Raw genomic sequence first — 27,880 nt, 5'->3', positions numbered from 1 at the left:
GTCATTTAACTGAGATTTTTAGGTGAATGAGAATTAAATAAATGTGTTGGATATATAAATTGAGGTCATTACGGTTCTTATGGAAACATTACTTGTAAGAGAGCCATTTTTATTAGGTAATCTGGATGATTCTGAAGGTAACTGAGCTGATGTGGGTCTCTCAAGAGATCTGCACTTCTGGGTGTCCCAGAGGAGTAGGCGGTCTAAAAACATGTGCTTCTTTGAAAGATCAAGTTAGCCCCTGATCTATTAAGAACTTTTCCAATGCAGAACTCACTGGATCCTACAGAGGAGACGTATGGAAATATATACACTCCGGAGACAAATATTATCATAGCGATTTATGCAGATCTTGAAACATTAAAATGTTTATATTCCGCTCACGGGTGACAATGCACAATTTTAAAATACGCTAACACTACTGTGTTTGAAGACTGACACGGTGGTTGTAATTTTTGAAGCTTGGGGATGAGGTCATGCAGGGTCCCATAGGATCGTCCCCACTTCTGTGTGTGTTTGAAATTTCCCACGATACGTTTTGTTTTTAATTATGGTTAGCAACTGCAATGCACTCTTTCTATCCTGTCCTCCCACTTCGAAGAGCAGAGATGAGTGTGGATTTTAAAATTTAAATTTTCATCTGTGCCTCTTTCATGAAACACGATGACATTATTGTATTCTCAGCTTTCGTTCCAAATTGTGGAGGCTTCAACGGGCGGATTGGAAGCTTGTTTCTTTCAGCATAAACACAATGCAATCCCATGCAAATTATACATAGAGGGTCTTTACTAATCCCACACGAAATGTAAAAATGCAATATGCACAGAGTATTTTCTAGAAGTTCATGTCATATTTTAGTGTTTGATGAAGATGTGTCGTTTTCGTCACACCTTCAGTACTGGCAGGTAAAATGAACCACAAAGTAGTCAGACAACTGAGTTTCATGCTGGAAAGAGCTCTCTATTTCTCTGCCAAGATAAAAGAAAATCTAGGGCAATGTGATTAACTCTCTCCATTGGCAAATCCGTACTTTATGGTTGAGGAAAATATTCATCGACCGAATACGAAATGGTTTAGAGTACTATTTCCGTATCCATTTGTCCTTAGAAACTACAATTAAAGCAGCAGGAAAGAGATATCAAAACAGGTCTTAATATGGTACTGCTGAAAACATTTTCTAATTGGGTAATGGTCTCTTATTAGGATAATTAAAATGTGTTCTATAAAATAATCGTGTTTAACCACAGTGATGCCTTACTCTTCAGCGACCCCTGTCTTCACCATCCAGCCTTCTCTGGCACTAGAATTACTCATCTGATAGACACTGGATTCTTTTATGTTGAAATGCAGCCCTCAAAATTAGTGATTTGGGGTATTATCCATTGGCTGGGTCAAATCCTTCTCCTTCCATAGAATGCAACTTCCTGTGGTTGTGTTGCACAAAGGAGAAATGAGAAGGCTAGCCAAGGGGGTTCGTCTGGAGAAACAACAGAAACACAGAAGAGGCAGACGGGGCTGCGGCTAGCTCCACGCCATCACGGAATGTTTCAAAATGGATGAGCCATGCGAATTATCTACGGTATTCGCAGAGCGAGCATTTACATAGCTGCCCTGGCTGCAGTAAAAGCAGTGTTGTCATTGCCACGAATTTCTAGAAAGGGCAACATGCCATCTAGCTGTTAGGGACTCTGCTCATGGCCAGATCTCATCAGAAGATAATCCAAGAGCACTGTCATTTCCTAGAACGAATGCTTGCCTCCATTAAGAGGGATTTCTTGTATTTCAAGAAAACTTGTGTGAAGCAGAGAAGCAGAGAGGCCATCTTCTGCAGAGAAATATGTATTTTTAAAGCACGGCAAGTATGAGCTGCCACCCCATGCCTGCACGGTTTTGACACACAAGACAGTGAGGGGTGAAGCTCTTAAATTCTGGCTTTTCTGCCTGCCCTGGAGCTAAACAGTGGTTTGGACAGAAGCATTAATCAAGCGCTTTCCTGTGCATTATCTAAGATCATTGCAGATGGAGTCTTACTGGGTAATTGCCACACCACGACCAATGGCACATTGGATCCCCAACCTCTAGTTTATCATCTTGAAAGAGAACGGGACCACAAAACAAGTGGGGATGATTAAGTTCCCATCCTGCACAACAATCTTTGTGTGGCCTCCCACCCCCTTCTGCCACTGTTAACACATCACTTGTGGCCTCATTGTTGTTTGGTGGTTCTCATCGTCATCACTGTTGAATATAAACAACTTTCCGTGAGAAGAACCATTTATAGTCCTGGAGAGTGTTTAACACTGCCTTGCTGTGACAGAAATTATACAATGTGGTTTTCAATATTTCCCTAACACAAGATGCCCTTTAAATTGCCATGGAACATAATAGCACTATATTATTATTATGTTTTTTTTTTTTTTAGCACCAGAATTCACTAAACATTACTGTGGTGGAAAAAAAGAAAAAAGGGCAAACTGAATTCAAATGATAAAAGGTCTAAAGATGGTTTACTTGCATTGAAAAGCTAACAGCGGGATGCAAATAAACATTAGTGCTCTTATTATCCTTTTTTCCTTAAAATATATTGTCCCCAAATTTTAACATACAATTAAACAGGACTGAGCATTTTAAGCACACTTAAAATGGCATTAAAATGTAGGGTTTGTTGTTGTTAAAGCAAAAGAATTGAGCTTGCAGAACACGGTTACTGAATCTCCGTGTGATGTAAGATGTTCAAAGTGATATTTCCCTCCCTAATTCCCACTCTGGAAAGGTTAGCAGATGTGTATATTTCTGAAGATACAGTCAACCTAAACATTCAGTTCCTGTTTGCTTCTTTTTTTTTTTTTTTTAAAGATTTTATTTATTTATTCGACAGAGAGAGAGACAGCCAGGGAGAGAGGGAACACAAGCAGGGGGAGTGGGAGAGGAAGAAGCAGGCTCCTAGCGGAGGAGCCTGATGTGGGGCTCGATCCCAGAACGCCGGGATCACGCCCTGAGCCGAAGACAGGCACTTAACCGCTGTGCCACCCAGGCGCCCCTCCTGTTTGCTTCTTTGTTTCATTTTACACCTGCTCGAAACGGTCCTCATCTTTCCTCTCCTCCAACAACTTAAAATATCTTTCGATAAGCCTCATTAAGGCTCAATTATTCTAGTGTCCAAAATGTCACAGGATTGCTTAGCACAAACAGCTTTGAAGTATTTTGCCCAATTTAGTAACTATTCCTTTGCAGGAACAGGGCGGTGACAGGAGGTCTCCAAGATGAGTGTAATGACGACATGCAGATCTCACTCACTAAAGCATCAAAGGAGTATCTTGTGAGGTCACCCTGTGTGCTCACCAAGGGTCGTCTGGGGCTCTGGCTGGTGTCACCTTCACTCTGACACCCGGCTGGGGAAGCAGCCTCGACCTGGGATGTTGAGAGCGTGCTAGGGCATTTTTCTACTGAGAACTGATGCTCTAACAGGTGTAGCCCTGGAGGAACAGGTGACGTTTCTCCTCACGGCTCACCAGCAGCCAGTAGTCCCCTCTTACTATGTGTCTGAACACTGGAGCGAGCTAGACATCTGTAGCAAATGCAAGGTTGACATGGTGCATAAAGGTGAACAAACACAAAACCGAGGGCCTTTTTCTTTGAATGCAATACATTAACAATTAATTTGAACTATAGTTTCATGATTGACACACCCGCCTTGCTTCTTGCACTCTGGAAAGGTCTCAAGTCTGTATGCTAGCTCATGGATTCAACACATGGCTTTAATTCACACACAGTCCTTCTGTGTTCCTTGCCAGGCAAACCACCGGAAGAAGTGCTATCACTGACTACTATATCCATCTAATTATACAAAGTCACAATGTAACCAGTACTCCATATGGCGGTATGGGTCGTGCACTGCACAAATTTAGGAAGCACGCTTTTCACTGCAGTGTGTTCATGTGGCCCCTAGAGTTGTGTGGTGCACAGCAGGGGCAGTCATATATGGAGATCACGAAAATCAATCCGTTTACTTATTATTGTTTTAGATCTTATTTTGGGTGCACCTGGGTGGCTCAGTTGTTCAAGCATCTGACTCTTGACTGCAGCTCAGGTCTTGATCTGGGGATCGTGAGTTTGAGTCCCGCAGTGGGCTCCATGCTGGGCATGGAGCCTACTTAACAACAACAAACGATCAAGGATTTTATTTTTAAGTAATCTCTACACTCAACATGGGGCTCAAACTTAGAACCCTGAGATCAAGAGTCACTTGCTCTATACATTGAGCCAGACAGGTGCCCCCTTTTACGTATTTTCTTAACCAAGAGATCACTATATAAATCTGAGCCCAAAGCGACCTATTTATGTCCTGCTCCCTGTACCTCCTTCCTCCTCCATAACAGAATGGAGATCAACAGATGCATAGTGAAGATCAAGTACATCAGTGCACAAAAGTACTTGGAATCAAGCCAGGGTTGCATGAACCTAACTGAACACGACCCCCTAGTCCAGCCTCTCCCAACGGGGCATCCCTGGGACCAGTTCTCGCCTCATCTGACGTGCCGTGCAACGTGCTCCAGAAACTCGCCTCATCTCCACTCCGGAAACAATGGCTGGAAGCAGGTGTCCCTGAGACAAGCTCCTACAGATGGACTGTGTGATCCTCCTCTCTCTCAGCAGTTCCTGACCCAGTGCATCTCCCCTGTCTGCTAAAACGCCCCATGCATCCTCTCCTGAATTATCGGCAACCCTGACTTCTCCCCACCTCTTCCCACAGTGCTTGCTGCTTTCCCCCTGAGAGTGCCTCCGACCTGAGAGGCAACTACTCTCAGATCTTGCGGGAGAACATCCTGATGCGTGGTGGTAGCTGAACACGTTCTACCCTGACTTTTAAAGAAAAACGTAAGAAGCACAAATTGCATGAATTAATGGTACATATTAACCAGGAGTTACGTGGTATTATCACAAAGGGTGCGGAAAGAAGTCGGTTTGAAGACATCAACATTGTCTTTTGATCTTTTTCTAAGGCTAAAATCTGATCAACAAAACTAAAGCACCATAATCACCACAGTGCTTTTTTAAAAAGATTTTTATGTATTTATTTTACAGAGAGAGAGAGAGAGAGAGAGAGAGAGAGCATGAGCTGGGGAAGGGGCAGGAGAAGCAGACTCCCCGCTGAGCAGGGAGCCTGATGTGGGACTCAGTCCCAGGACACTGAGATCATGACCTGAGCTGAAGGCAGATGCTTAACCCAATGAGCCACCCGGGTGCCCCTTAAAGAATATTTTATAAAAATATGTTCACTGGAAAAATTTGCCCTTATAAATACCATCATCCCCCAATACCTGTAACATATTTTGAAACCTGCTATGCTCATACAATCAATGAAGCAAAATCCACGATTCCACTTTGAGCAAAAGGTCGGTGTTGAAGTTATCATTGGTTGGCTGTGTAACGTAGTCAATGTTGCCTACTCACTCACTCGCTCTACAGTGGAATCCTTTATCCTCCATTCTGGGCCACCGTCAAAGGCTGGTAGCCCCAATATAGTTTTATGCTGAGGTTTATCTGATTCCCACTTTCACACAGTAGATAATCTTCAGAGAATTAATGCACAGACCACCCTTCCTTTGTCCCTTCATCCATTCGTATGTGTAGTTTCCACATGTTGGCTATTGTGAATTGTGCTGCAATGAACACGGGAATGCACATATGTCTTCAAGATCTTATGCAATTCTTTTTTCAAAAAAGACTATTTGAGAGAGAGAGAACAAGAGTGAGAGAGAGAGAACACGAGCAGGGGGAGAAGGAGAAGCAGACTCTGCTGAGCAGGGAGCCTGACGTCGGGCTCAATCGCAGGACCCTGTGATCATGACCTGAGCCAAAGGCAGATGCTTAACTTGACTGAGCCACCCAGGCACTCCGACTGACTGCAATTCTTTTCGATAAACACCCAGAAGTGGGATTGTTGGATTGAAAGTCTCTGCCTCAAATGTAATTACCAAGAGGCCCTGCCCACCGGGGAACACGCCGTATGTTTGCAAATATGGCACTTTACGTACTTGATTTTGCACCCTGTTAAATTTACCCAACATGCATTTTCATAGTCAACGCCATGTGCATAGTTACAAAAATACAGTCCCTGGAGATTCTGCCTTTAGGAAAACACCACCACAGACAATACAGTTTGTAACCTGAGACTCTCACATGATCAGCGAGGCCAACTTTATAGCCTAGACTTCGATACGAAAGTGACGGGTTGCATACTGGGTAAAGCAAACCGAGGCATCGTGCAGTCCGCCTTTATGAAGATGTGACGTGTTTGCCATGTAAGCTCAACAGCTCTACCCGTGCAAAGTCATTTAGAGTATTTGAACCTCACGAGTAGAATCATTTTTAGGGTAAACATCTCAGGGTCTCCGAGATGCTCTTTTCTTCTTAGGAAATGGATATATCGCTACATGAACGATGTTTCCTTTGCGTGAGCACATGGGTACTTTTCAAGCCACTGGTAAGTATCCTACGAAGGAGAGCTGACATTTCCTTAATTGAAAAGGCTCCTTTAACATAATAGTTGATGCTGTTAAATATTGGCAAATTATGACGGTTGCTTTACTGAGAGCCCATTAAACACAGCACCAATGGCATTAAGTGATGTTTGCTGGAGCTGGCTTTAGCAGCACAGAATTTTGTGGTACCAGAACCCCAAGTATGGCCAGGGCACTAGAGACCCTCACTCAGGCCCACTGGAGGTGTCCTGGCGGGAGCCTGGATTTCATGGGGACACTGACATCCCACAGCACATTCTTTGAGAGCTAACGAGCACATCATGAAGCTTGAAGCCACCTCGGACCACCTCCAAGTCACTATGCATTGTCCACACTACCTTCTCCCTAAGGATCCGTGTTGGCGTTTGTGCACAAGTCCTGGGTCACATGGGACCCCACCTGGGGCCCCTGGTTCCTGCGCTTTGTCCTCCTCCTTCTTACCGCCGCTGTGTTTTATTCCAACACGGGTTCGGTTTTCTGAAGAAATCCCATCTCAAAACCGGACCAGAGAGATCAACGTTTTCTGTTTCAAAATTTCAACCCTGCAGACTTCTCTGCTCCAAGTATGTCTTGAGCACAAGGGGTGTTTCCCACACGTACAGGGCCATTCGAGACTTGCACGTGCCCGAGAAGGGAAAACATAGTAAACAGGTTTCACGATGATGACATGTTGCTATGAGCCTAAAACATGTGAAAACACACTATGATTCTATTTCACGACCGTGTTGGTACCCAAGTGCGTGTGATCTTCAATCCTAAATGTTCATCCTCTTCCTTCTGATTTTAAAAGGGATTAAGGCATTTTTCACGAGTCCCTGAAAAGGCCGGAGGCAGTGTGCACGTGTGATCAGAGGGGAGAGGCTGTTTTATTTCTTGTCCGTGTCTGTACTCGTGACCCCTCTCTGTGGCTTAGGGACACAATCAGTATTTGTCCCATTGAAACCCACAGCCTCCCCCTCACTTCACATAGTTAACCCTCTACACATCTGCTGCATCGAGTCACGCCAGAAAGCAAAGCATGACATTGCATCGCCAAGGAAAATTTTATTTTTGCTTTGCATGGACATTAGAACGAGGTTTTCAGAAACCTTAAGCAGCTGTGTCGCTTTACAGACGGCATTTTTCAGATGTGGGCCAAGTCCTTCCCGTGCATCTTTTCTCCGCTCCCCGCTGTACGTCTTCCAGGGCAATCCGACGTCTCTTTCCTTTCTTGAATCCCTAACGACGCAGGCTGCGATTCTGCTTTTCACACAGGGTTGCTGACCTTGGGAAATGATGCCTGTCCATACGTGCCCGTTTGCTTAGCGTGTCAGATCTATGACATGCCACGGATAGAAGGCTTCCTTTTAAAAGCATCTGTTTAAAGCTCCAAACCCCAGGACGGTTTGGACGTACAACTCAAGAGGTAATACCAGGGAGATGCTCTGAAAACAACTGGCCTCGTACAGCCTTGTGAAAACAAAACAAACGAGGTCATAAAGGAGCTTTGCTAGGGGTCTGCTTAAAAAAGAACTCAGATTTCCTGCTTCCAAGCAAAACTTTCAGATGGCAAGTGGGTTGAAACCTAAGAATTATGCTTATTATGAATAAATCTGATTTTCCAATACCCTGGTTTATAACAGTCATCTAAGTTATTTTGAGGCAAATATTTTTTTTTAAAGATTTTATTTACTTATTTGAGAGAGCGAGCGAGCGAGCATGCAGAAGCAGGGGGAGGAGCAGAGGGAGAAGGAGAAGCAGACTCCTCCCTGAGCTGGGAGCCCGATGTGGGACTCGATCCTGGGACTCTGGGATCATGACCTGAGCTGAAGGCAGACGCTTAAATGACTGAGCCACCCAAGGGCCTCTTGAGGCAAATGTTTTAAAACTGATTTTATTTTTAGAGGTATATATGTCCTTCATGTGTTGCTAACATTGTACAGAGTGAACAACTCTATACATACATACGCATTCACATAATCCATCAAAGGGCTTCCATTCACTTAATCCTCCCACAGACATCCCCACCCCTTGAAGCGTTGTCTAGAAATCCACTTGCATTGAGCGAGTTAAGCTTTTGCATAAACACGATTGGCATAAAACAGAAGTTTATAATAGTGGTTTTAAATAGTTTCTGCATAATAATACCAGCCATACCCTACCCCATTATAAACATGCTAGCACACTCTTTAATGGTTTTCTTTTTTTTTTTTTTTTTTTTTTTAAGATTTTATTTATTTATTCAACAGAGAGAGACAGCCAGCGAGAGAGGGAACACAAGCAGGGGGAGTGGGAGAGGAAGAAGCAGGCCCATAGCGGAAGAGCCTGATGTGGGGCTCGATCCCGTAACGCCGGGATCACGCCCTGAGCCGAAGGCAGACGCTTAACCGCTGTGCCACCCAGGCGCCCCTCTTTAATGGTTTTCTAAAGCAATAGGACAGATTCTCGGCAATTTCAGGAGTTAGAAATCCACGTGAAAACTAAGACACCTGTTTGCTCGCCAAATTTCAACCTTTCCCGGGGAGGGGAGGAAAAAAAAAACATCACTTGCAGGTTTTAAGAGAAAGTGAAGAAATATGTAAAACGTGAAATGACGGATCTCCAGAGTAAGGAGGACAATCCTGGATCTTGGAAGCTCTTCCCGGGGAGGGGGACACGTCGAGAGACGTGAGGTCCATGGTCGGAGCGCCTGAGAGCACATGTTCTCTCCCCACGGCCATGGGGTCCAGCCTTTCTGTCTACCTGCTGTCTCCTGGAACAGACCAAACACCAGGCCAAGAGGGACCAGACACGCGCACCAGAGAGACGAATGGACAGGCACGTGAACGGCAGCTCCTGTCCACTGATCCGGAAAGGAATCCACAAGATACTGTTGGAGGACGTCTAGTGTCTGATCAAGTGACATGACCATCCTCTACTCGGGGGCATTCTCCTCCTCACTGGGGGCTGGTGGAGCAGACTCAGGACCTTCCCTCCACCGAGCTCTGCCCACCCACCTTCTACGTGGCCTGGTGATGCCTCGCCCCTCAATTACTGATGTTGGAAGAAGCAGGATTAAAAGAAAACTGTACATCTCACGATACGAGTACTTATGAACCATCATGGTCTCATCAGCAAATTCTGCAAGAACTGAAGGTATCAGGATATTGTGCATGGGTCACGGATTTGCTTATGCATTCTCGCTGCCAAGAAATACAGTTTCCAGGCCAATGATTCTGCACTGCATTGGGAGGGATTCCTCGTGCTACAGAATCCCTGAGGTAGCCTTTATCTGAGAACTTCCGCTCAAGAAACAGTAAAACCCAAATATAATACCATAAATTATGCAACGGAAATCCGTTCAGGACAGCCTGTCTTGGGATTATGGTTCCTGAAGGATTTCACAAAAAGTCTATTGCACGAAAAAAAAAAAAAAAGTCTATCTGTGAACCTCTCTTGCTTTTACCTAAATAGTGTGAAATTTCTAGCTTTATAGTTTAAATATCTCTGACTTCCCGAGGAAAGAAAGAAACTGTGTATCTATAAATATATCCATTGTGAAAAGTTTTTAATGTGTGCTCTAAATAACACCGATAATAATTGTCTTCCAAATCAAATTGCAATTTAGCATCACCTATTATTGGTGAAGAAGATGGTCCTTTACTCATTCTAAGTTGTATATAGTAAGATTTAGTAAAAGTTTTTTCAGTGCTGTTCTCTTTTTTATTGGCGTGCCAGGGGAATCGTGGCAGGCAAGGCAACACATTCACATCGTTGAATAATGACACCTTATATCATGGGTCCATTCATTTGCAGAGGTGTGAATACGATACCTTCTGCTCCTTCCTACCCACCCGAACCCCCACGCGGCCATGGAAGCCCCACGTGTGGCATTTATCCCTGTGTATACCGCATATACCACAGACTTTGCTTTTCCCCTGGGGTAACCAGAGGGCTCTTGATGGAGCCTTTGGGCGGTACGATGGAGAGGGTCTCCCTGTCCGAGGTGCCGACAGGGCTGGCTTTACCCAGGGCTACCCCCTGTGTGCGTGTCCAAGGCAGGAGGCGCCGCGGGCATGGGGCCTCAGTCGCGTCCCCGGACGTGCACGTAGCGGCTAACCCCCCTGGCCTGTTTTTCCCGGTCACACTGGCAGGACAGCCCGGAGGACGAACAACACATCTGAAGCCACGGCTTCCAGAGCACGTTGCCCAGCGACAGCTGGTTGGGGACCTCCTGTAGGGTCTGGGCGTGGCGGTCTGCAGCCTCCTGCATGATGTCGACAATCTCGTGGAAGCGGGGTTCGGTCGTCGGTGATAACGGGTTTCTCTCCCTGGGGTCTCTGGAAATATCGAAGAGTAGCGGCGGGCGATGCTGGTTCACAAACTGCCCGTGGCAGAAACACACGTGCGTGGAGAAGCAGCCGTTGGCGCCCTCGGGGCTGAACTTGGGCGTGAAGAAGAAGGCCTTCCAGACGGACGTGCCTGCGGTTTACAAGGACACAGGTTGGCGGGTGCGGAAAGCGTCCTCACCCTCACCGCGGAGGGCAGCATGCACAGAAACTATGCGGCCGTGCGCTTCTGGAACGCAGAGCCTCAGTCAGAGGCCCACGGCTGGGGGGACGTCTCGTCCTTCCGTCGTTAAGAGCCATGGCTTAACAACACAAAGCAGGAGCAGGCGTGAAGTTGCACAGCCAAAGAGGAAATGGCAGAACAGAATATGAGGCACATTGATACCTGGTCACCACGGCAGTTTCTTCTTATGGAGAAAAATCTCTCTCTCTTCCTTTTTCCTCTCATCTCTTTCTCTCTCAATCTCTCTCTCTCTCTCTCTCTCTCACAGTGTCCTAGGCGACACAGTGCAGGCAAGAGAAGACAAAGCCTATGAATTGTCTGCACAGAGAACTCAGCCAGAGGAGCTTCCGGAAGAGGGAGATTCCCTGCTAACATGCACGAGGGAGATGCTAAAAGTACACGCACACGCAGACACACGCACGCACACGGCCATCGCACACCATTTTACACACACAAAGACCTCAGGCAACATTTTATTTTCTCTGTTCTGAGAAAGCCTGAAAGGAGAAAAACAACAACTCAATGAGCCCGCTAGCAAGGATGGGGAGGGACAGCAAATGGGCAGTAGGAGGAAATGTCCTCGTAGCAGATTGGGGCCGGGTGTGCAGAGCTCCATACATTTGCTAAAAATCGTGCAACTGGAACTTTAGGGAAGTTATTTTTTAGGAAAGCTGTTAAAAAATGCCAAATTAGGAGAATTCATTGACCCTAGAATGGGATGGTTATATCGTTTAAAAATTAAGTGTTTGGGTTTTGTTTTTGTTTTTTTTTTAAAGCCCAGTGTAGAGTTTGAACTCATACCTGAGGTTCAAGACTGAGTGGAAATCAAGAGTCGGATGCTTAGCCAACAGAGCCACCCGGGCGCCCCTAAAAGTTAAGTTATTTGAAAATCAAGCCTGTGTTCCATGATACCCCCTGAATATTAAATTTTTTAGGAAAAGCCTGCTTTACAAAAAGTTGTTATGAAAGAACGGATTGTCTGTTTATTCCAGAATGTTAATGAGTTAGTGAGGAGTTGAGTGGTCATCAAACGGAGTCGGACACCGCTCTGCAAACGGCTCTCTTCGTGTGAAAACAGTGGCAGAGAGCGACAGAATTCACAGCTAGTGACCCACTGCAAACAGGTGCACAAGGAGCATGTCCTCCTTTGCATCTTACTTCCAGCGCTTTTATGTAAACCCCCAGGGACGTTCCCACCGCGTGGCGTCCCATACGTATTTACTGCCCAATTCTGTAATTTGCATATATTATGGTGACTATTTAGTGACCGACCAATGCCAATACAAAAGAAACCAATGGAATCATATTAATGCAATCGTCATGGGTGTCCGCTTGGTTCCCGAGCAGCCCCTGACCTCAGATGAGTGCATGCAAGGGAATGTGAGCTTCCCTGGGGTTTTGGGGGGCAGGTGGGAGACGCAGGAAGCACAAGGCAGGCCGTGTGCACGTGCTATAAATAACTATGTTACAGGGACTCCGTATCAGGATGCCTCCAGCCTTGGCCTCGTGGATGCTGGGAGAGGCTGCACATCGCACCTGTGTCACCTCACAGGTGCTCGGCACACCTGCCTTTTAACGACGAAGTCAGGCAGACACACCAGGCTGTAGACACAATTCCCTGAGCACCCTCTCCCGCGGAGTTTGCAAAAGCACGTGGCTTTCCTTAACATTCTCTCCATCAATTCCTCTTTTCCCCATGTCCTCCCGAGTATGACCGATTTCCTTTAGAACTGTTTTTGGCTCCACACACGGCAGCCACTGAGAACCCATCCCCGGTCGGGGTCAGCGAGGCCAAGGCTGTTACAGACAGATGTGAGCGGGAAGCCCCTTGTGCTGCTGCTCCGATAGCTGCTGATCCAGAGGGCATCTCCAACCTGACGTTCGAGTCAAGCCTCGGTGTGTTTCAAACCCCCAAAGAATGCAGGCTCCCGGAACAAATTCATTGCAAGGGCCCGTGCTTCCCACCTGGTTTGAAAGCCATGCAGACAGATTCCCGTTATGACCGCCTTCGCTCAAGCCTGCCGGGATGGGAACTGCAGCACTGTCTTAAAGCCTGGCAGGAAATCTCGGGCATCCTCACCCGGGAGCCACGGGGGATGGCTCCAAGCTTGGACAACTGTAGAACGAAGAATTCATTTTTCTGATTCTCTGCTTGTTTGGTATGCTCTATGGGATATGCGCCTGTTTTATTTTCTAACCTGAATTTTAAACATTGTTGTAAAAAGACTGCTTATTCTCTGTACTATTTCTTTGGACCATTTTGGATTTGCTCCACTCGGAGCAATGGAAATACATTTTATTGCACATAGGCTCATAAGACATGGACCTCATTCCACTCATTATTCACCAGGAACCCAGGAACGGACATTTTCAGAGCTGTCATTTCAAAGGAAAACGTTACGTCCCAGGTGTGTGATAAAATAGGAAACTGAGGGCTTCAGAGGGGAGGGGCGTGGGGGAAGAGAGACGCTGGTGATGGGTAGTAAGGAGGGCACGTATTGCATGGTGCACTGGGTGTTATAAGCAAATAATGAATCATCGAACCTTGCATCAGAAACCAGGGATGTACTGTATGGTGACTAACATAATACAATAAAAAAACATTAAAAAAAAAAAAACCAGGGATGTACTATATGGTGACTAACATAATATAATAAAAAAATATTATTATTAAAAAAAATAGGAAGTATCTGGTGTTACCTTACATTGCTAATAGCTGTATTTTCTCCTATCTTCCAAAATTATTTTCATAACATATTTCATCCTACATTTCTCCATATACTATAAAAATGTTTTTTTTAAACACATTTTTTTCTACTGTTAAAATTCTACGTACTCTGAAGAAAGACTGTTCTTCTCGCCTCTGTCACAGATAAATATTTTGACCACAACAGCATCTTGGACTCATTTATAACAGAGGCCCAATGACCCAGGGAAGCCATTATTCTGTTTTATAGCAAGAATGCAGGGGGATTAAGTGGGACATTGCACAGTTTCATTCAGAAGATAACTTAATTCTGCATAACGGGTGCCAATCCACTTTTCAAAGTACATTTCACTTGACGTTAGGGTCCCTATTGGTCCGTAGCACTGACCAGCATCCCGGGGAGACTCCCTTTGTTCTGAGTTCAGAAGCGTTTCCCTGGGGCACCTGGCCGGCTCAGGGTCGTGAGTGTTCGCCCCACGTTGGGCACAGAGCCTACTTAAACACGAAAACTCTTTCCTGTTTCTGTGGCTTGTGCTGTACGATTTGCTTGAACCCCGGCTGTGACAGCGTGGGTCCCACTCCCAGCTCTGCTGTGTCCAAGCTGTGTGATGCTGGGCACGGCTGTGACCCTGTCTGTGTCCGGTCTCCCCTTCCGTAAAGTCAGGATAATAACAGTCCCTGCCTCGTGACATTGCTTTGAGGGTTGAAAACCCCGTGGTTACACAGAGCCCGGTGCAGAGTGAAGGCCACGTATGAGTGAGCTGAGAACATGGGTCTAAGCAGGACATGCAGTGGCTTCCCTCTGCTCTGAAATCCCTTCACTGTGATACACGTCTCCAGACCCTCTCCCTCCGCTACGGATTCCTCAAGAGCACAGACGATTACATGTAAATGGCTTCAGCACGCGGGCTCTTCATTCATCACTCAGACTCACACTTCCCGTGATGAATGCCGTCCGCCTGCTAGTCCCGGCACGATGTACTTTGGACGCTTGGACGATCCCGCGTGTCTATCACGTAAGGCACACACAGACGTTGTGGGTTTTCGGTCTGGCAGGGGTTCCTGCTACAGCGCCATCTTGACATTCTTCAAGAACTGTTTCAACAACGCTCTGTTTTCGCACCGTAGGGGACTCACGGCCATGGGACCCCTGGCGTGCCCCCCCTAGGAACACGGACGCCATCCGCTAATGTCCACAAATCCGTCCCACGGCTCCCAAGCCCACGGTGACCTCTCTGCTCGTTCTTCTTGACCCCCAGGCACACTACCACCTGTTCACTGTAGCCCAGACCCTGACGGTCCAGCACCGAGGGAATGGATTACAAGTCCACCTGCTTCCTGCCTGGAACCCCGTACGACAACAGTAGCATGAACGAGGACCCAGCTCAGGGCTCTAGCTAAGAGCACCTGCCTCAAATCCAGGCAGGATTTACAGCAAGCCTAGCTCCCCTGACGGATGGCTGATTGTCAGAACACAAAACACTCCCTTTGACTAAAGAAACAAATCATTGGGGGATAGAAATATCAACCCCAGTACAAAATGGGTACACGATGCATGCTAAATGCCTTGCCTCCCCCTCTTTGCCTCTGTATGTTGAAATACCCCCATCCTCCCAGGCTCTCCAACAATGCCGTCTCCGTGGGCCTGTTCGAATCCCTGCCGGATGTGATCACGGTCTCTCTGTCCCGCTCACCCGTTCTCACTACACATATCTCTGCCTGTGGACTCACTCCATTTCTCTCGCTATGTCCTTCACTCTTTGAAAGCAGCAACAGCATCTCCCACATCTCTGACTGCGCAGCACCTAGCGCCTTGCATGGAGTAGATGGTCCGTCAACATTCACGGGGTAAATTAACCGATGACACGATGATTGGAGCAGGACTGAAGGAGGGAAGAAGCCTACTGCCATCGTGGAAGCCGGCATGGGCAGACAGAAAGCCCAGTGCGTTCTGTGGTCTCTCCCGGGAGCGTCCTGCTTGAAATTGTGCAGTGCCCAACACAGCCTCCAGCATGACCCACACCCAGACTGCTGGGGGACGTCTGCTAATGGCAAATACATGAGAGAGGACATCAGAGATGTCAGACATATGTCTCTCTTGGAGTCTCTTGGCATCGAAAAATGGGCACTCCTGAGCGATGAGCATGGTAAACACGTCACCTGTGCCTTTGGGAAAGCCTGTCCACGGAGGGGCATGAAGGACAGACATGAGGGCCGCTGGCGGGGTGGGAGTCAGGCATGGAGCCATTGAGGGAAGAAAGAGCGGATGCCGTCAAGGGTGGCCACGCTTAGGGGATACGACAGCACGGATGAATCCCAGAAACAATCCACACCTGCACACGTGCAGGCAGCTAGACAGGACGGAGAACCCGCTTTCCAATTGTGCGTGAAGAACTTAGTGCCTTAGGTAAAGAAGTTCCCATTCACGGAGGAGCAGACTCTGAAAGCAAACGGCGTGGCCACAAATCCAACTTTGCCATCGACTCTGTTACTGTATGCTAATGACGCGGCTTCCAAGCCTGTGTCTCCCCATCTGTAAACGAGAGAAATACCTGTGCGAGACACTACTACCCGTCCTCTGAGCCTTCCACACTCATCAGGTGTTACTGGACACATGGACACCCATGACGAAGGCTCCACTTCCCGGCTTCCTTTGAAGCTAGGTGTGGACCAGTAAGCACCTTCTGGCCTGTGGGATTTACCTGGGAGACTCTGCCTGTCTTCCTTGGAGAAAACTGACCAGCACTGTTTCTGTTTCATCATTCCCACCATTCCTCCATCCTGCTGCCCCTCGGTGGACACTACCATCATTTGGCACACACAGGAAGCCGCTGCACCTTCCAGGTAGTGGAGGGAAGCCCGGAGTCTGCAACCCGAAACTGCGGGGACCGTCGATCTCTACGTGTCACTCATGACATGGATGAGGGAATTCCCCCGCGATGTACGCTACTGTCCCATTGCATTTTCCTGTTACAGATGAATCTGACACTAACACAATCAAGACCTCTTTAAATTACAAGGATCAGAAGGGATCTCACATGCAAAGTACGCAGCAGAGTGTCTGATCGACCACAGATAAGAAAGAAACACCAGGGTGTAGGGTTAGCAAGTATGTTTTTGAAACACAACGGCCACAGCAGAAAAAGGTGACGAATTTCAAGAATAAAAGATGAACGGATGGCAGAATATGTTACCAACTACCACACAGTTTTGCACAGAAGATGCAGAGTCAAGGAAGACACAAAGACGTGTTAAACAGGACGTGCCTTGCTTAGCACTGCAATGTCCCTGCAGCACACAGCAGGTCCGAGAGCCTACGGCAGCAACTCAGGAGGAACCTGGAGACATCAGCAGGCATCCTGAGAGACCGGGGACAGGCCCTGTGTCAGTCACAGAGAGGAGAGGTGCAAACCAGTGTAGACGAGCGATAAAATGGCAGAACCCAGCATGCAGGCTAAAACGGGCAGAAGTATAATGAGAACAAGTCATGTTCTGAACGACTATCGAAAAAGGTGTTTAAACATTCAAAACACCGTCCTTTTCGGTATTTGAGAAAATCTAATTTTGATTTATTCCGTCTCTATAAGGAAGTAAGTTTGCACTGTGACCATTTCTTTTTTAAAGATTTTACTTTTAAGTAAATCTCTACACCCAACGAGAGGCTCGAACTCACAACCCCGTGATCAAGCATCGCCATGCTCTAAGGATTGAGCAGCCACGTGCCCCCACATTGTGACAAATTAGCCAAAGTCACAGCTGACACTTTTTTCATCCCCGATACTAATGAAATCTTGGGTCAGGCATATGAAACCTTTAGTAGAAAAGCGGACGTCTATTTTACAGGTTTTATTGTTAAGTCATCGCTGCACCCAACATGGGGCTTGAACTCATGACCCCGAGATCAAGGGTCGCGGGCTCTACCGATTGAGCCAGCCAGGTGCCCCGGATGTCTATTTTAAAACCTGCCTAGTACTGTCTAATGTAAGAGGATACAAAGTGCTGTATGAAAATATATGTTTAATGGACTACATTGAAGAAAACGAAAAATCCATTTATGAGGTTTTTTTCCCATTAAAGGAAATGAACAGCCGGGAAGTGCAGCCCGTTCCTGAGAGTCTGAGCGCTAATGAGATAAAATAAATGAAATAAAGGTCTCACAATTTCGGGGAAGCCGCCTCCATCCTCATACATTACTTGCTCTCCCCGGTTGCCAAAGCGGATTCCGTTGTGTCATGGGACCCCACCGGGCCCGTGCGGCCACAACCGTGCGTACACATGCTGTCCCCTCTACTGGGCTCGGAAGGCGCATACGGCAACGCACGCGCGAATGCCTGCCAAGGCAGAGCTCGCGGGATGCGGCATTCAGGGGAGGGACTCACACACGAAAGGGAAAGCCTGAGACTTCACATAAATCCCTCCAGTGGTTGCGGTCTGTCCACCTGCCACACGGGTCACGGCAGAGGGCAAGAGCTGTCCTTCTCAAGGTCAGCTGAAGGACGAGCTCATCCTTAGCAGCCCTCGCTGCAAAATGCCGCAGCTCGTGTCACCGCAGCGTTGGCCCTTGATATTTTATTTCTGACCCTTTAGATCCCATTTCCGATGATCAGACAGGGAAGGGCACCCAGCAGAATGAGTAACGGAGATGAAAGCCAAGCACAGCCGCGTCACCCTGGTTAACTGTCAACCCGTGAAGACATGAGCCGCTGTAAGTAGGATACTGTCTCTTTTCTTAGGTGTAGTTTAGAGGCAAAATTAATTTGTTAACTGTGTGGAAAATTTAGATGGTTCACAAAGCAAGCATTTTTCTTTCCTTAACCGCGGTCATGCTGTTTTGATTTTAAACCTTACTTCTCTCTTGCATAGGCATGGGAAACAGAAAGGAGTTAACGAAATCTGCATATTCATTACAGAAATTCTAATAATAAACAAGATTACATAATTGAAGAAGAATAAACCTTCCTTATCCCCTATTTTGGAAAGAAGGCACCTTGAAGTTGGACAGGAACACATTTCTTTAGAAGGAATCCTATTATCCTACAGCGTTTCGTTCTGTTTTTTTTAAAGATGCTTTTTTTTTTTTTTTTTTTTAATCACAGAAAAAAAGTTTCCAGAAAACTTGCACTGAAAACGTAGCCGGATTAGTGAGGCCCTTTGGGTTCACCATCAGGTGAACCACGTCCTGTGAATTTTTGTGTGTCCAGCTGGGCTGGGGGCTCTCACATATTCATATGAGCAATTATTTTATACACTATAATCACAAGCTTGAAAATCAGTAATAGAATCCTAGAGCCAAGTAGGTACCTGCTTTCTAAAATGAATTTTATCCATAAAATCAAGCTGTCATTACAGCGGATTTTTAATAGCACTGACTCGTATGCCTAAACTTAAAGCCAAGACTTTTAATGCACATTGAACACTCCATTTTAACTCAAAATTTCCGTTTCAACGCAAGAGAACTTATGCATGTTATAATAACACGTTTGTGAGTTCTCTCACAATGTAATGGCAGTAACGATACCAGCTTGTGATTAAATTATGTCATTCAACTTGCTGAGACAACTGAATTATAATTATGGAATTATTAAATTATAGAGACGACGGTGTATATAACAGTTAAAAGGGATTCATGTTTCAAAAGGGTGGAAACAGAATTGTAGCTCTAAGTGTTTGGAGAGTAAGTATTTCCTAAGTCGGGAATACTCCGGGCTCCAACTAATCAGGACAAATGGTAATTGGACCTTAACAACGTGTACGGTCAGGTCTAATTTCCCGGTAGCAATGACCTGCTGGTACGTCAGCTCTTCCTCTGAGAGAGGAACAAAGCCCGGATTTGCTGAGTCTGCTGATTCCCATGGTGTCAATATTCCCAGCACAGACTGACTTGAAGTTAGCAACGGTTTAACAGCACATGGGAAAGATTCTCGACCAAGCGGGAGCTGGCTCCTACCTGCGACTAAAACCTCATCTCAAATTTCCATTTTCTTTTAAGATTTTATTTAGACAGCAAGAGAGCAAGAGAGAGAGTGCGAGCAGGGGGAAGGGTAGAGGGAGACGCAGATTCCCTGCTGAGCAGGGAGCCCGATGCAGGACTCAATCCCGGGGCTCCAGGATCGTGACCTGAGCCCAAGGCAGACACTTCACCGACTGAGCCACCCAGGTGCCCCTGTTTTCTTTTCTTTCTCCTCGCCTTTTCTTTTCTAATAACATATTGTGAGCTTAGGCTTCCTCTTATGTTGAAGAATTATGGACAGTGTCCCAGCACAGAGTACAGCCATCACCGGCAATCTCCTCCCAAAGCAGATCTGAGATGATCTCAGCCAACTTACCCAACCAGCACTGTTGACAGGTAACTCCATACGGATGACAGTCACACTTCCCCCACGCGCCTCTGCATTCCCAGCATTTGACCCCGCTGGCCGCGCATCCTGGTCTAAGCCGTAAGCAAGCACCGGCGACAGGGCATTTGGACAGACACTCATCCTAGCACAGACAGCGCCCCACAGCAGGTGCTCAAAACTATTTGTAGAATAAATAAACAGATGAAGTACTGGGTAGACACCCACAAAGCCTCGGGAGATCGCGGACAAGCACCGCTCCCAAGTTTCAGATAGAACGTCAAAGGCAAGTAAGAGATGGGTCCTAAAAACCATGGTGCATCAAGACCCCTTAGCTGGACGGACGCCTCCAGCACCGAAATACCACCCTGTCTCCTTATCTGTTGCCGGTTCAAGTTTTGCAGAGGAGGAAATGTCACTTGGGTGTGTCTCAGAAGCAAATTTTATCCCAGCTGCCTGTCAGAATCTGGGTCTTGGTTTTCTCACGTACCCTATTTTCTGTCTCTCTCTGTCCCTTTTGTCTTTCCTCCTCCACAGACTGTGTTTCTCCAGCCCCCGATCCAGTATGTTCCTTCCGGCTTCTCCGACTGTGGGGGATGGGGGGTGGGGTGCTGGCTTCACGGAAACACGGTTCTGGGAAGTTCAGGACACGCTATCGCATTTCTTTAACCAGCCGAGAGTCACACCACCTTCATTCTGCGCATTTCCAGGTCTATATACACACAAGTGGGAAGGAGGACGCCTCCCGTTCGTTGGATGACTCAGGCCTGCCTGTGTCGATAAACGTGAACAAGAAATCGTGCCCCTGCTGACGTGTGAAATTACAGATGCACTGACGAGATCAGTAAAACAGAATGCTCCCCGCTCTGGAATCCTACACTCAGGTTTCTCTCATATTTACCTTCTAGGAAACATGGCAAGAGAGCCGCCCGGGTTTAGAGGAGAAACTCTGAAAGGTAAACCTGCTGTGATTTCTGTGGCTAATGGAAGGGCTGTAATTTTCCACTTTGAACGGAAAGGCGAGGCTGCTCTTGAGATAAGCCCTTGGCAAACTGGCTGGGGGCGCAGGGTGGGGGTGGGAGGTGTGGAAAACCAGTATGAACGTCACCCCGAGTTTAACAGTGAGCCATCAGGTGGGAGGTCCGGCAGAGTGCAGCCTCCCGGAGCAGGACCCAAAGCACGACACAGAAAAAGGGGAGTTTTCCTTCTCCTCTGAGGATGAAACGGGAAGTCCCTCCTCCCCATCTGCCTGCCGCTTGTACAACGCGGGCAGAAACTGTTTCCCACACGCTCCCATGCCTCTTCGCGATCCGAACGTCACTGCGATTCTAAGTGTAAAGATACAGAAAAAAAAGTCTGCAGCCTATCCCTACGCCGCGGATTACCGCTCGGTTGCGTTTGCTCCTTTACGCCTGTGACAAGTACAACTCCAAAACTTGTATCGGAAAACCCAAATTCCACCCTCTTTCGGGTAGAATGCACGATGCAAAGAACACCGAGTTTGGGAGGTACGAGGACACGGAGGCAGATATCTGAATCGAGCTCATGCCCCGCCACGGCTGAGGCTTTGGAGAGAAAGTCACATAAACACCTAACTGCCATTCCGGGGGACAGCGCAAAGCTCTAGGAAGGCGCAAAGCATAGACAGTGGGCACAGGGGCGGTGTTTCAGCGGGGCCCTGGGCGGGAGGTGCTACTAAGCCACGAAGCGTTCCCCAAAAGGCATGAGAAGGAAAGTCCTCCCAGGCAGAGGACGTGCAAATGCAAGCCATGTGCCTCCTAGAACACAAGCACTGGTTGGGTGCCAAGTCACAGCGAGAAGGAACTTGGGCTACGGGCTAGAAGCTGGGCAGCCAGCCAGCAGGCCATGAAGGACGGGGGCCGCAGTGCCCGGCTGCAACCTGAACTTCCTCTGCCTGGGAGGAGGAGCCACTCACGAGTCAGGGCCGGGGTCCGCTGACATCATGCCTGGACAGCGACGGGACCAGAAGGAACAAGACAGGAGGAGGAGCTCGAAACAAAGCCACGTGACACGCAGAGGCATCCCTTGGGCTTTACAGAGCGAAGCGCTCTTGCCATCTCATCTCCTTGCACGGCACCGATGGCGAACGTACTAGAAGCATGGAAAGGTCTGTTTTACTCACTGTTCCGAGGACGCCAGCGCACGGCATTTAAGTAGAAGTTGCAGTAATGGAAGAGAAACTCGTGATCGGAGAGTTGGGTCTTCCCTTGAAGCAGCGGCATGAGGTCACGTCCATCGATGATTCTGTAGGACAAATCAGCAGAGCATCAGCGGGGGAATGGCCACACCATCCTTGCGTTAAACCGTCCCAACCTGTCAGCTGTCCTTCTAGCAAATGAAAGCGTGATAGAGTCACGTAATTATAATCCACCAACCAACACTAAGAATGCTCATTGACCCCCGTTGGGCGCCATATGCAACTTTGTGGGGCCAATTCTTTTCTCGTATGAACTCGCTGAATCCTGCACCATGAGTTGGGACCATTATCATCCCTTGGTGATGAGATAAAGGAACATCATCCAGAAAGCATATGTGACTCAGCCAAGGTCCTGGGACTAGTACCAGACCATGGGATGCAAACCCAAACCCAGCTGACTACTGGGCATCTCTCAACTGCTCTCCCTGCTGCTCATCCTAAACCCAGGTTCTGCCTATTCCCTTGGCACAGAGGAAGCTTTACTCACCAAGTACAGCTCTATGGAAAATAATAGCATCTAACAATTTAGGTGGCAAAAAGGTAATATATAGCATGGGAACAACTTAGATTGGACGGACGTCCGTGGAAGCACACGTCTAAATCAGAAGGAATTACTTTGTGAATAAATTCTAATGATTATGATACTAAACACCCTCTGGATGCATTGTTCCCAGATACAAATTTCTCTTCTATGCCTATGTAAGTAGACCAAGGGGAACTTTCCAGAATGCAAACAATTGATAATATGCAATTGTTTGTGAGCACAATCAGATTATTTTGCATTTAAAGAAAGGAAAAAAAAAAAGCCTAAATATTCTAAGAGAAACTTACATTAACACCCACTAGACCAACGGAAGTCATTGATTCCATCAGGCCTCATCACTGGAACGAGGGCGGAGAGCGACTCTGAAAGAGTCTGATGATCTCACCTGAGGAGTACGTTCCTCTGATTAAAAACCCTCCATCCCTTATTATGAGGACTTTAGAAACTGGATGGCAGACTTGGCTATATAATTTGGGCTAGCGTTCTTGAGAGGCCCCGCGTCCCCTGACCTTTGTGTGTGGTTTATTTTGGTGTCCCTAAAACCCCCGTGCTATAATTACAGCCCCGTTGCTTAGCACTTCTCCGGCCCCAACCCCTGTTATTAATCATGAGCTCTGCAGAAGCCTGCAGACCGAAAATATTCTATTATGGTGAGTTAAAAATAAGAACAAAAGGCAGACTTGGCCCCCTTCCCAAGCCCATGCTCCCATTCGCCATGAGAAGAGAAGGAAGCAAGGTAGAGAGACGCTTCAATTCAGAAGCGGCACGCTGTCTGAAATACTCTTTCTATCCCAAAATGGCAGTCATTGTGCCTCGGTCCTTTCAAATTCCTTTTGAGAAAGACTCAGTCCGTACTAAGACACAATCCTGAATAAGGTGGAAAGAAAGGAAGGGAGGAACCGGCGTAAGCAGGTGTAAATGCCTGATGAGGAGAAGCCCCAGGCAGTGAAAAATGACCCAGAGGAGGGGACAGAGGGAGGCAACCCCTTTCCCAGGACCTCCACCTCACGTGGACTGCAGGCCTTTCCAGGACCACTCAGGACAGAGAACGCAACTTCATTCCCAGACACAATCTCTACCTCTATTTCCTTGTTCTTTGGAGGTAGACCTAGAGCTCCTTTTTTTTTCTTTTTCTTTTTCTTTTTCTTTCTTTCTTTCTTTTTTTTTTTTAATATCCTACACCTAACACGCTCATTCCTAGGAGCGGGCAATAAATCACACGATGGAAAGCCACCGTTGAAGAGAGCTACAGAAATATGGCCTGTCAAAACAGGGCTCATTCCTGCCATGAGAAATGGAAAGGGACCCTACCGTACTTGGGTTCAACTTTTAAATGGTGTCTAAGCCGTCAAAACACTTGGGATTGTTTTAAATCGCGTGGGTGAGTCACAGTTAGCGGTGGCCATAACCCAGAGACACCACATGTCCCCTGACATTGCCTGTACGGAGAGGTTCCCATCACATCATGACCTGGGGGACCGGGACCGACGGTCTCTCAAAGTGACACGAAGCATTGCTGTGTTCTATCCAGAGATGCCTTAATTGGCCTTTTCTGCTGGCAAATTCAAGTTTTCATAGCAAGTGTGCACACGGAGCTGCTGCAATGAAACTGGAAGGATTCTTTCATCGGGTCCGCTTCATTCTGCGAAAACGTGTTCCTCTGACACAGTGTTTGATTCGGAGAGTGACATGGGAGTATTGTCCATTGGCTCCCGTCCCACGATGATGGTCACGATTTCAAGCATTCCTTTCTAAGCACCGTGCATTTCAAATGTCAGGTCAAATTAAATACCAAGGGATGACCTTCACATCACTGTAAAGAGCATGTTTTGGAAATGTTCCTTGGGTGACAGTGACCCTCATTTCCCCCCTGGATGTGCTGGCCTCTCTCTTAGCTCCGAACCAGTGAACCATTGGCCCAATCGTTCTTGCCTCTGCCTGGCTTTCAGAAGGATCTGGGGATCATACGACAAGGAAAAGCTTTGGCGATGAGGCGACAGAGAAAAGAGGGTTTTGGGGGACTGACAAAGAGGTTAATTTGGGGCACAACTGGGGCAATCTTCAAAATAAAGTGATTTCTTCAATGTAGAAAGTAATAGCAAAGAAAACGTTTTTAGAACAAAGTACGTGTATATTTCATAAACTAAGGGAAATCCCAAGGAACCAGAAAGGTATTTTCATCAAGGAAATCCCAAGGAACCAAACTTATAACATAAAAAATGCTTCCCTTCATAAACATTAGACTCGTTGCGTAACGTGAACATAAAGCAAGGTCGGTTGTAAGTGCTAGCACGTACAAGAAGAGTTTCACCTTTTATTCTGCAAAATGCAGAGGAACTAGGTTTATTTGTAGAACTCTCCTGAAATACTCCTCTGCACTTGCCTAGCTATTGGGCTGCAAAATCAAACGGGACAATGAAGTCACTCCCCTTGTCTTCATGACACGAAAGTGGTACCAAGCATCCGGGTATTGATTGATTTTCTTAACTTGAAAAAAAATCAAATTTCTATTTTATTTTGTTTATGGGGGAGGAGACCGAAATATTTCACCTGTAAAATGTGATTCTGAAGGATGTCAGCACCCCCTTCCCCCCCTTCCTTTCCCGATCCAGCTGAACTGTCTATGACTAGAGTTTAGAAAGTTTCCAAAGGTTTAATAACCAATTAGGGCACGTTACAATTCTTCATCACCGAAATCCGTGAGCAACGAGCATGGTCGTAGGCTTCCTCTGGCAATATTCTATCTGCTTCCGAAGATGCGACTGATGGAAGATTTTTCATTTTCGGGAATTAATACATTTCATTATACATTCTTCTTACGCATGTCAACCCTGTTGCCTATGTTTTATATCACCAAAAAAAAAAAAGAAAAAAAAAAAAAGGTTGCCCTCCCTTTATTTCCAGAATCAGCTCATTTGGAGACATGGGGGAATGATTTTTCTGAACACGCCTGGGGTAATGGGCACCAAAAGTTCTTTTGATAAACCGTGCCGTTGAATGCAAATGGATCAGTGAAGTATGTGTGAAGGAAAAATTCACTGCAGAGAGGAATCTCACACAGGCACGCCACGGGGTCGAATGAGAGAATCATTCTCACAGTAGCGCTGAGACTCTGCCGAGCGAATCTCTCTTCCGCGTATCCCCAGAGCACTGCTCTCTTGACCTAAGTAGAAACCCTGTGGGGAAGGGCTTCTCGTCTCCCACCAAGCTCTGATTGGTCAGGACGGCCACCCACCAGACTCAAAACGTTTCTTGAGCACGACGAGGATATACCTGAAGGCTAGGGGCCTTTTGAACAGAAATCCTCCTGTTCCCACAAAACACGCAGAAAGATGTGAGGGTACCTCATTAAGTTCTCGTCACACAGCTTGGGTTCGACCCTTGAAATGAGTTTGTTCTCCTGAGAAATGTAAATTTAATACTGCTCACGCAAGAAATCAGGGGGGCTGACCTCACCAATCATTGGCGGGGGGAGTTAAGACTATCTTCTAAGGAAGAGATATTTGTGAATCATTGATGGATGGATACACATATGGGGATACTGTCTAAATGCTTTCATTGGAAAGGTTTGATGACATTAATACATTATAATAATATTTTCCATAAAAGGACAAGAGCGAACCTGAGTCCAGTGTCTATCAACCCCAGCACTACCAACATGCTGGCTGAATTATTCTTTCCTGTGAGAAGCCATCTTGAGCCTGGCAGAATCTTTAGCAACATCTCTGGCCTCTGGACGCCAGGAACACTGAGTCAAGACAATCAAAAATATCTCCAAGACATGGTCCACGACCCCTGGGGGAAAGAGTCGCTGAGGTGAGATTCACTGCGTTCAATGTTCCCGGTCTCCAGGGCAGATATAGGAGAATGTGGTCTGGACCTGGTTGGTAACATGATTTAATGAGGATATTGTGTGATTAATTGTACTTCCATGAAGGATCTGGAGGCAGAGTTCCGTTTTCTTCTCCGTGTCATCTCCAGGCTGATGATGGCGTTTTACGGGGCCCTACAGCTCCACCCTGAGCCAGCACCGTCGCATTGAGTTGGGTCAACATGCATCACGGAGATCCACGAAAAGCATCTTCGATACGGCGAAGGGGGTTCTTACCAATGTCACGGCTCCCACATGAAATATTTTGGGACTGCCAAAGAGGGAGGCCGCTTCCTTCTTCAATGGGCACGTTCAAGGAAAACAGAGTGACCTCCATGAGCTTCCGACTGGGCTGGGTGGGAGGCATGAGCCGCAAGATCTCCCTTAATGGATTTCCCTCTTTGCCTCCCCCGTCTTTCCCCTGATTGCAAAGAAGCCCATTTACCCGTACTGCGAGGGTAAAGGTAGTGCTGATTTTAAGATTATGAGCCGTGAGAGAAAAATGTCGTTCAGGAAATTACCTGAACACCCTGTGTGCACTCCTTAAGGAAAGACTAAGTTGTACTCCAAGGGTAAGAACAAGGGCCCATGAGTAGATGAGACAGGGCGTGAGACTTCTGGCTTTACAGAAGGTAACGCTTTTTATGGCTTGCTGCTGCCATGTTTTCTCTGTCTGTCATTGAGGCAACAAAAGAGTAATATGACCAGAGTCGATCCTAAAACTTCCCGTCAGCCCTCTCCCTTTAGGGTTCTAGGATTCTGGATAATCACTGAGTGTTGGAGAAGAAAGAACTGAGCTGATGTACTTCTTCCCTCTCAATGTGGCGGGAAAAACAAAAATGGCCACCATTCATGTGCTTTACAAGCTTTCGCGCTTTCACTCCTCCCATGCAGACTATAAGGTCAGCACCATTACCCAAGCCACGTTCCAGATGGGGAATCAACACCCATGAAGTGAAACACGTACCCAACGGGGAAGCCACGACCCCAAGTAAAGGTAGGAGCGCCAAACAGCGTGGGTCAAAGAGGCAGCTGCCCAGCTGCCCTACGATAAGCCCATGGAAGGAATAGCCGGGAGAGACAGGATCACTGGGGTGTTGAAAGTGGAAGGCTCGCGAGAGATAAGACCATGCATGCACACCACACCTTGC

At 47.0% G+C, this 27,880-nt stretch overlaps 1 protein-coding gene across 1 annotated transcript in view; it reads right to left on the bottom strand.

Annotated features, from left to right (window-relative positions):
* Window positions 1-2,836: 2,836 nt before the first annotated feature.
* Window positions 2,837-27,880, bottom strand: part of LOC130543292 (steryl-sulfatase-like) — a 156,258-nt gene continuing 131,214 nt past the window's right edge. The window contains 2 exon segments of the mRNA XM_057309954.1: window positions 2,837-10,964; window positions 22,240-22,361. Of these exon segments, the coding sequence (XP_057165937.1) occupies window positions 10,567-10,964; window positions 22,240-22,361 (520 nt within the window). The 3' untranslated portion in view covers window positions 2,837-10,566.

The sequence above is a fragment of the Ursus arctos genome, chromosome X, assembly GCF_023065955.2.
Source record: "Ursus arctos isolate Adak ecotype North America chromosome X, UrsArc2.0, whole genome shotgun sequence".
Taxonomy (NCBI): Eukaryota; Metazoa; Chordata; class Mammalia; order Carnivora; family Ursidae; genus Ursus; species Ursus arctos.
The sequence above is the reverse complement of the archived record's forward strand: the minus strand, read 5'-3'. Positions and strand labels throughout refer to the sequence as shown.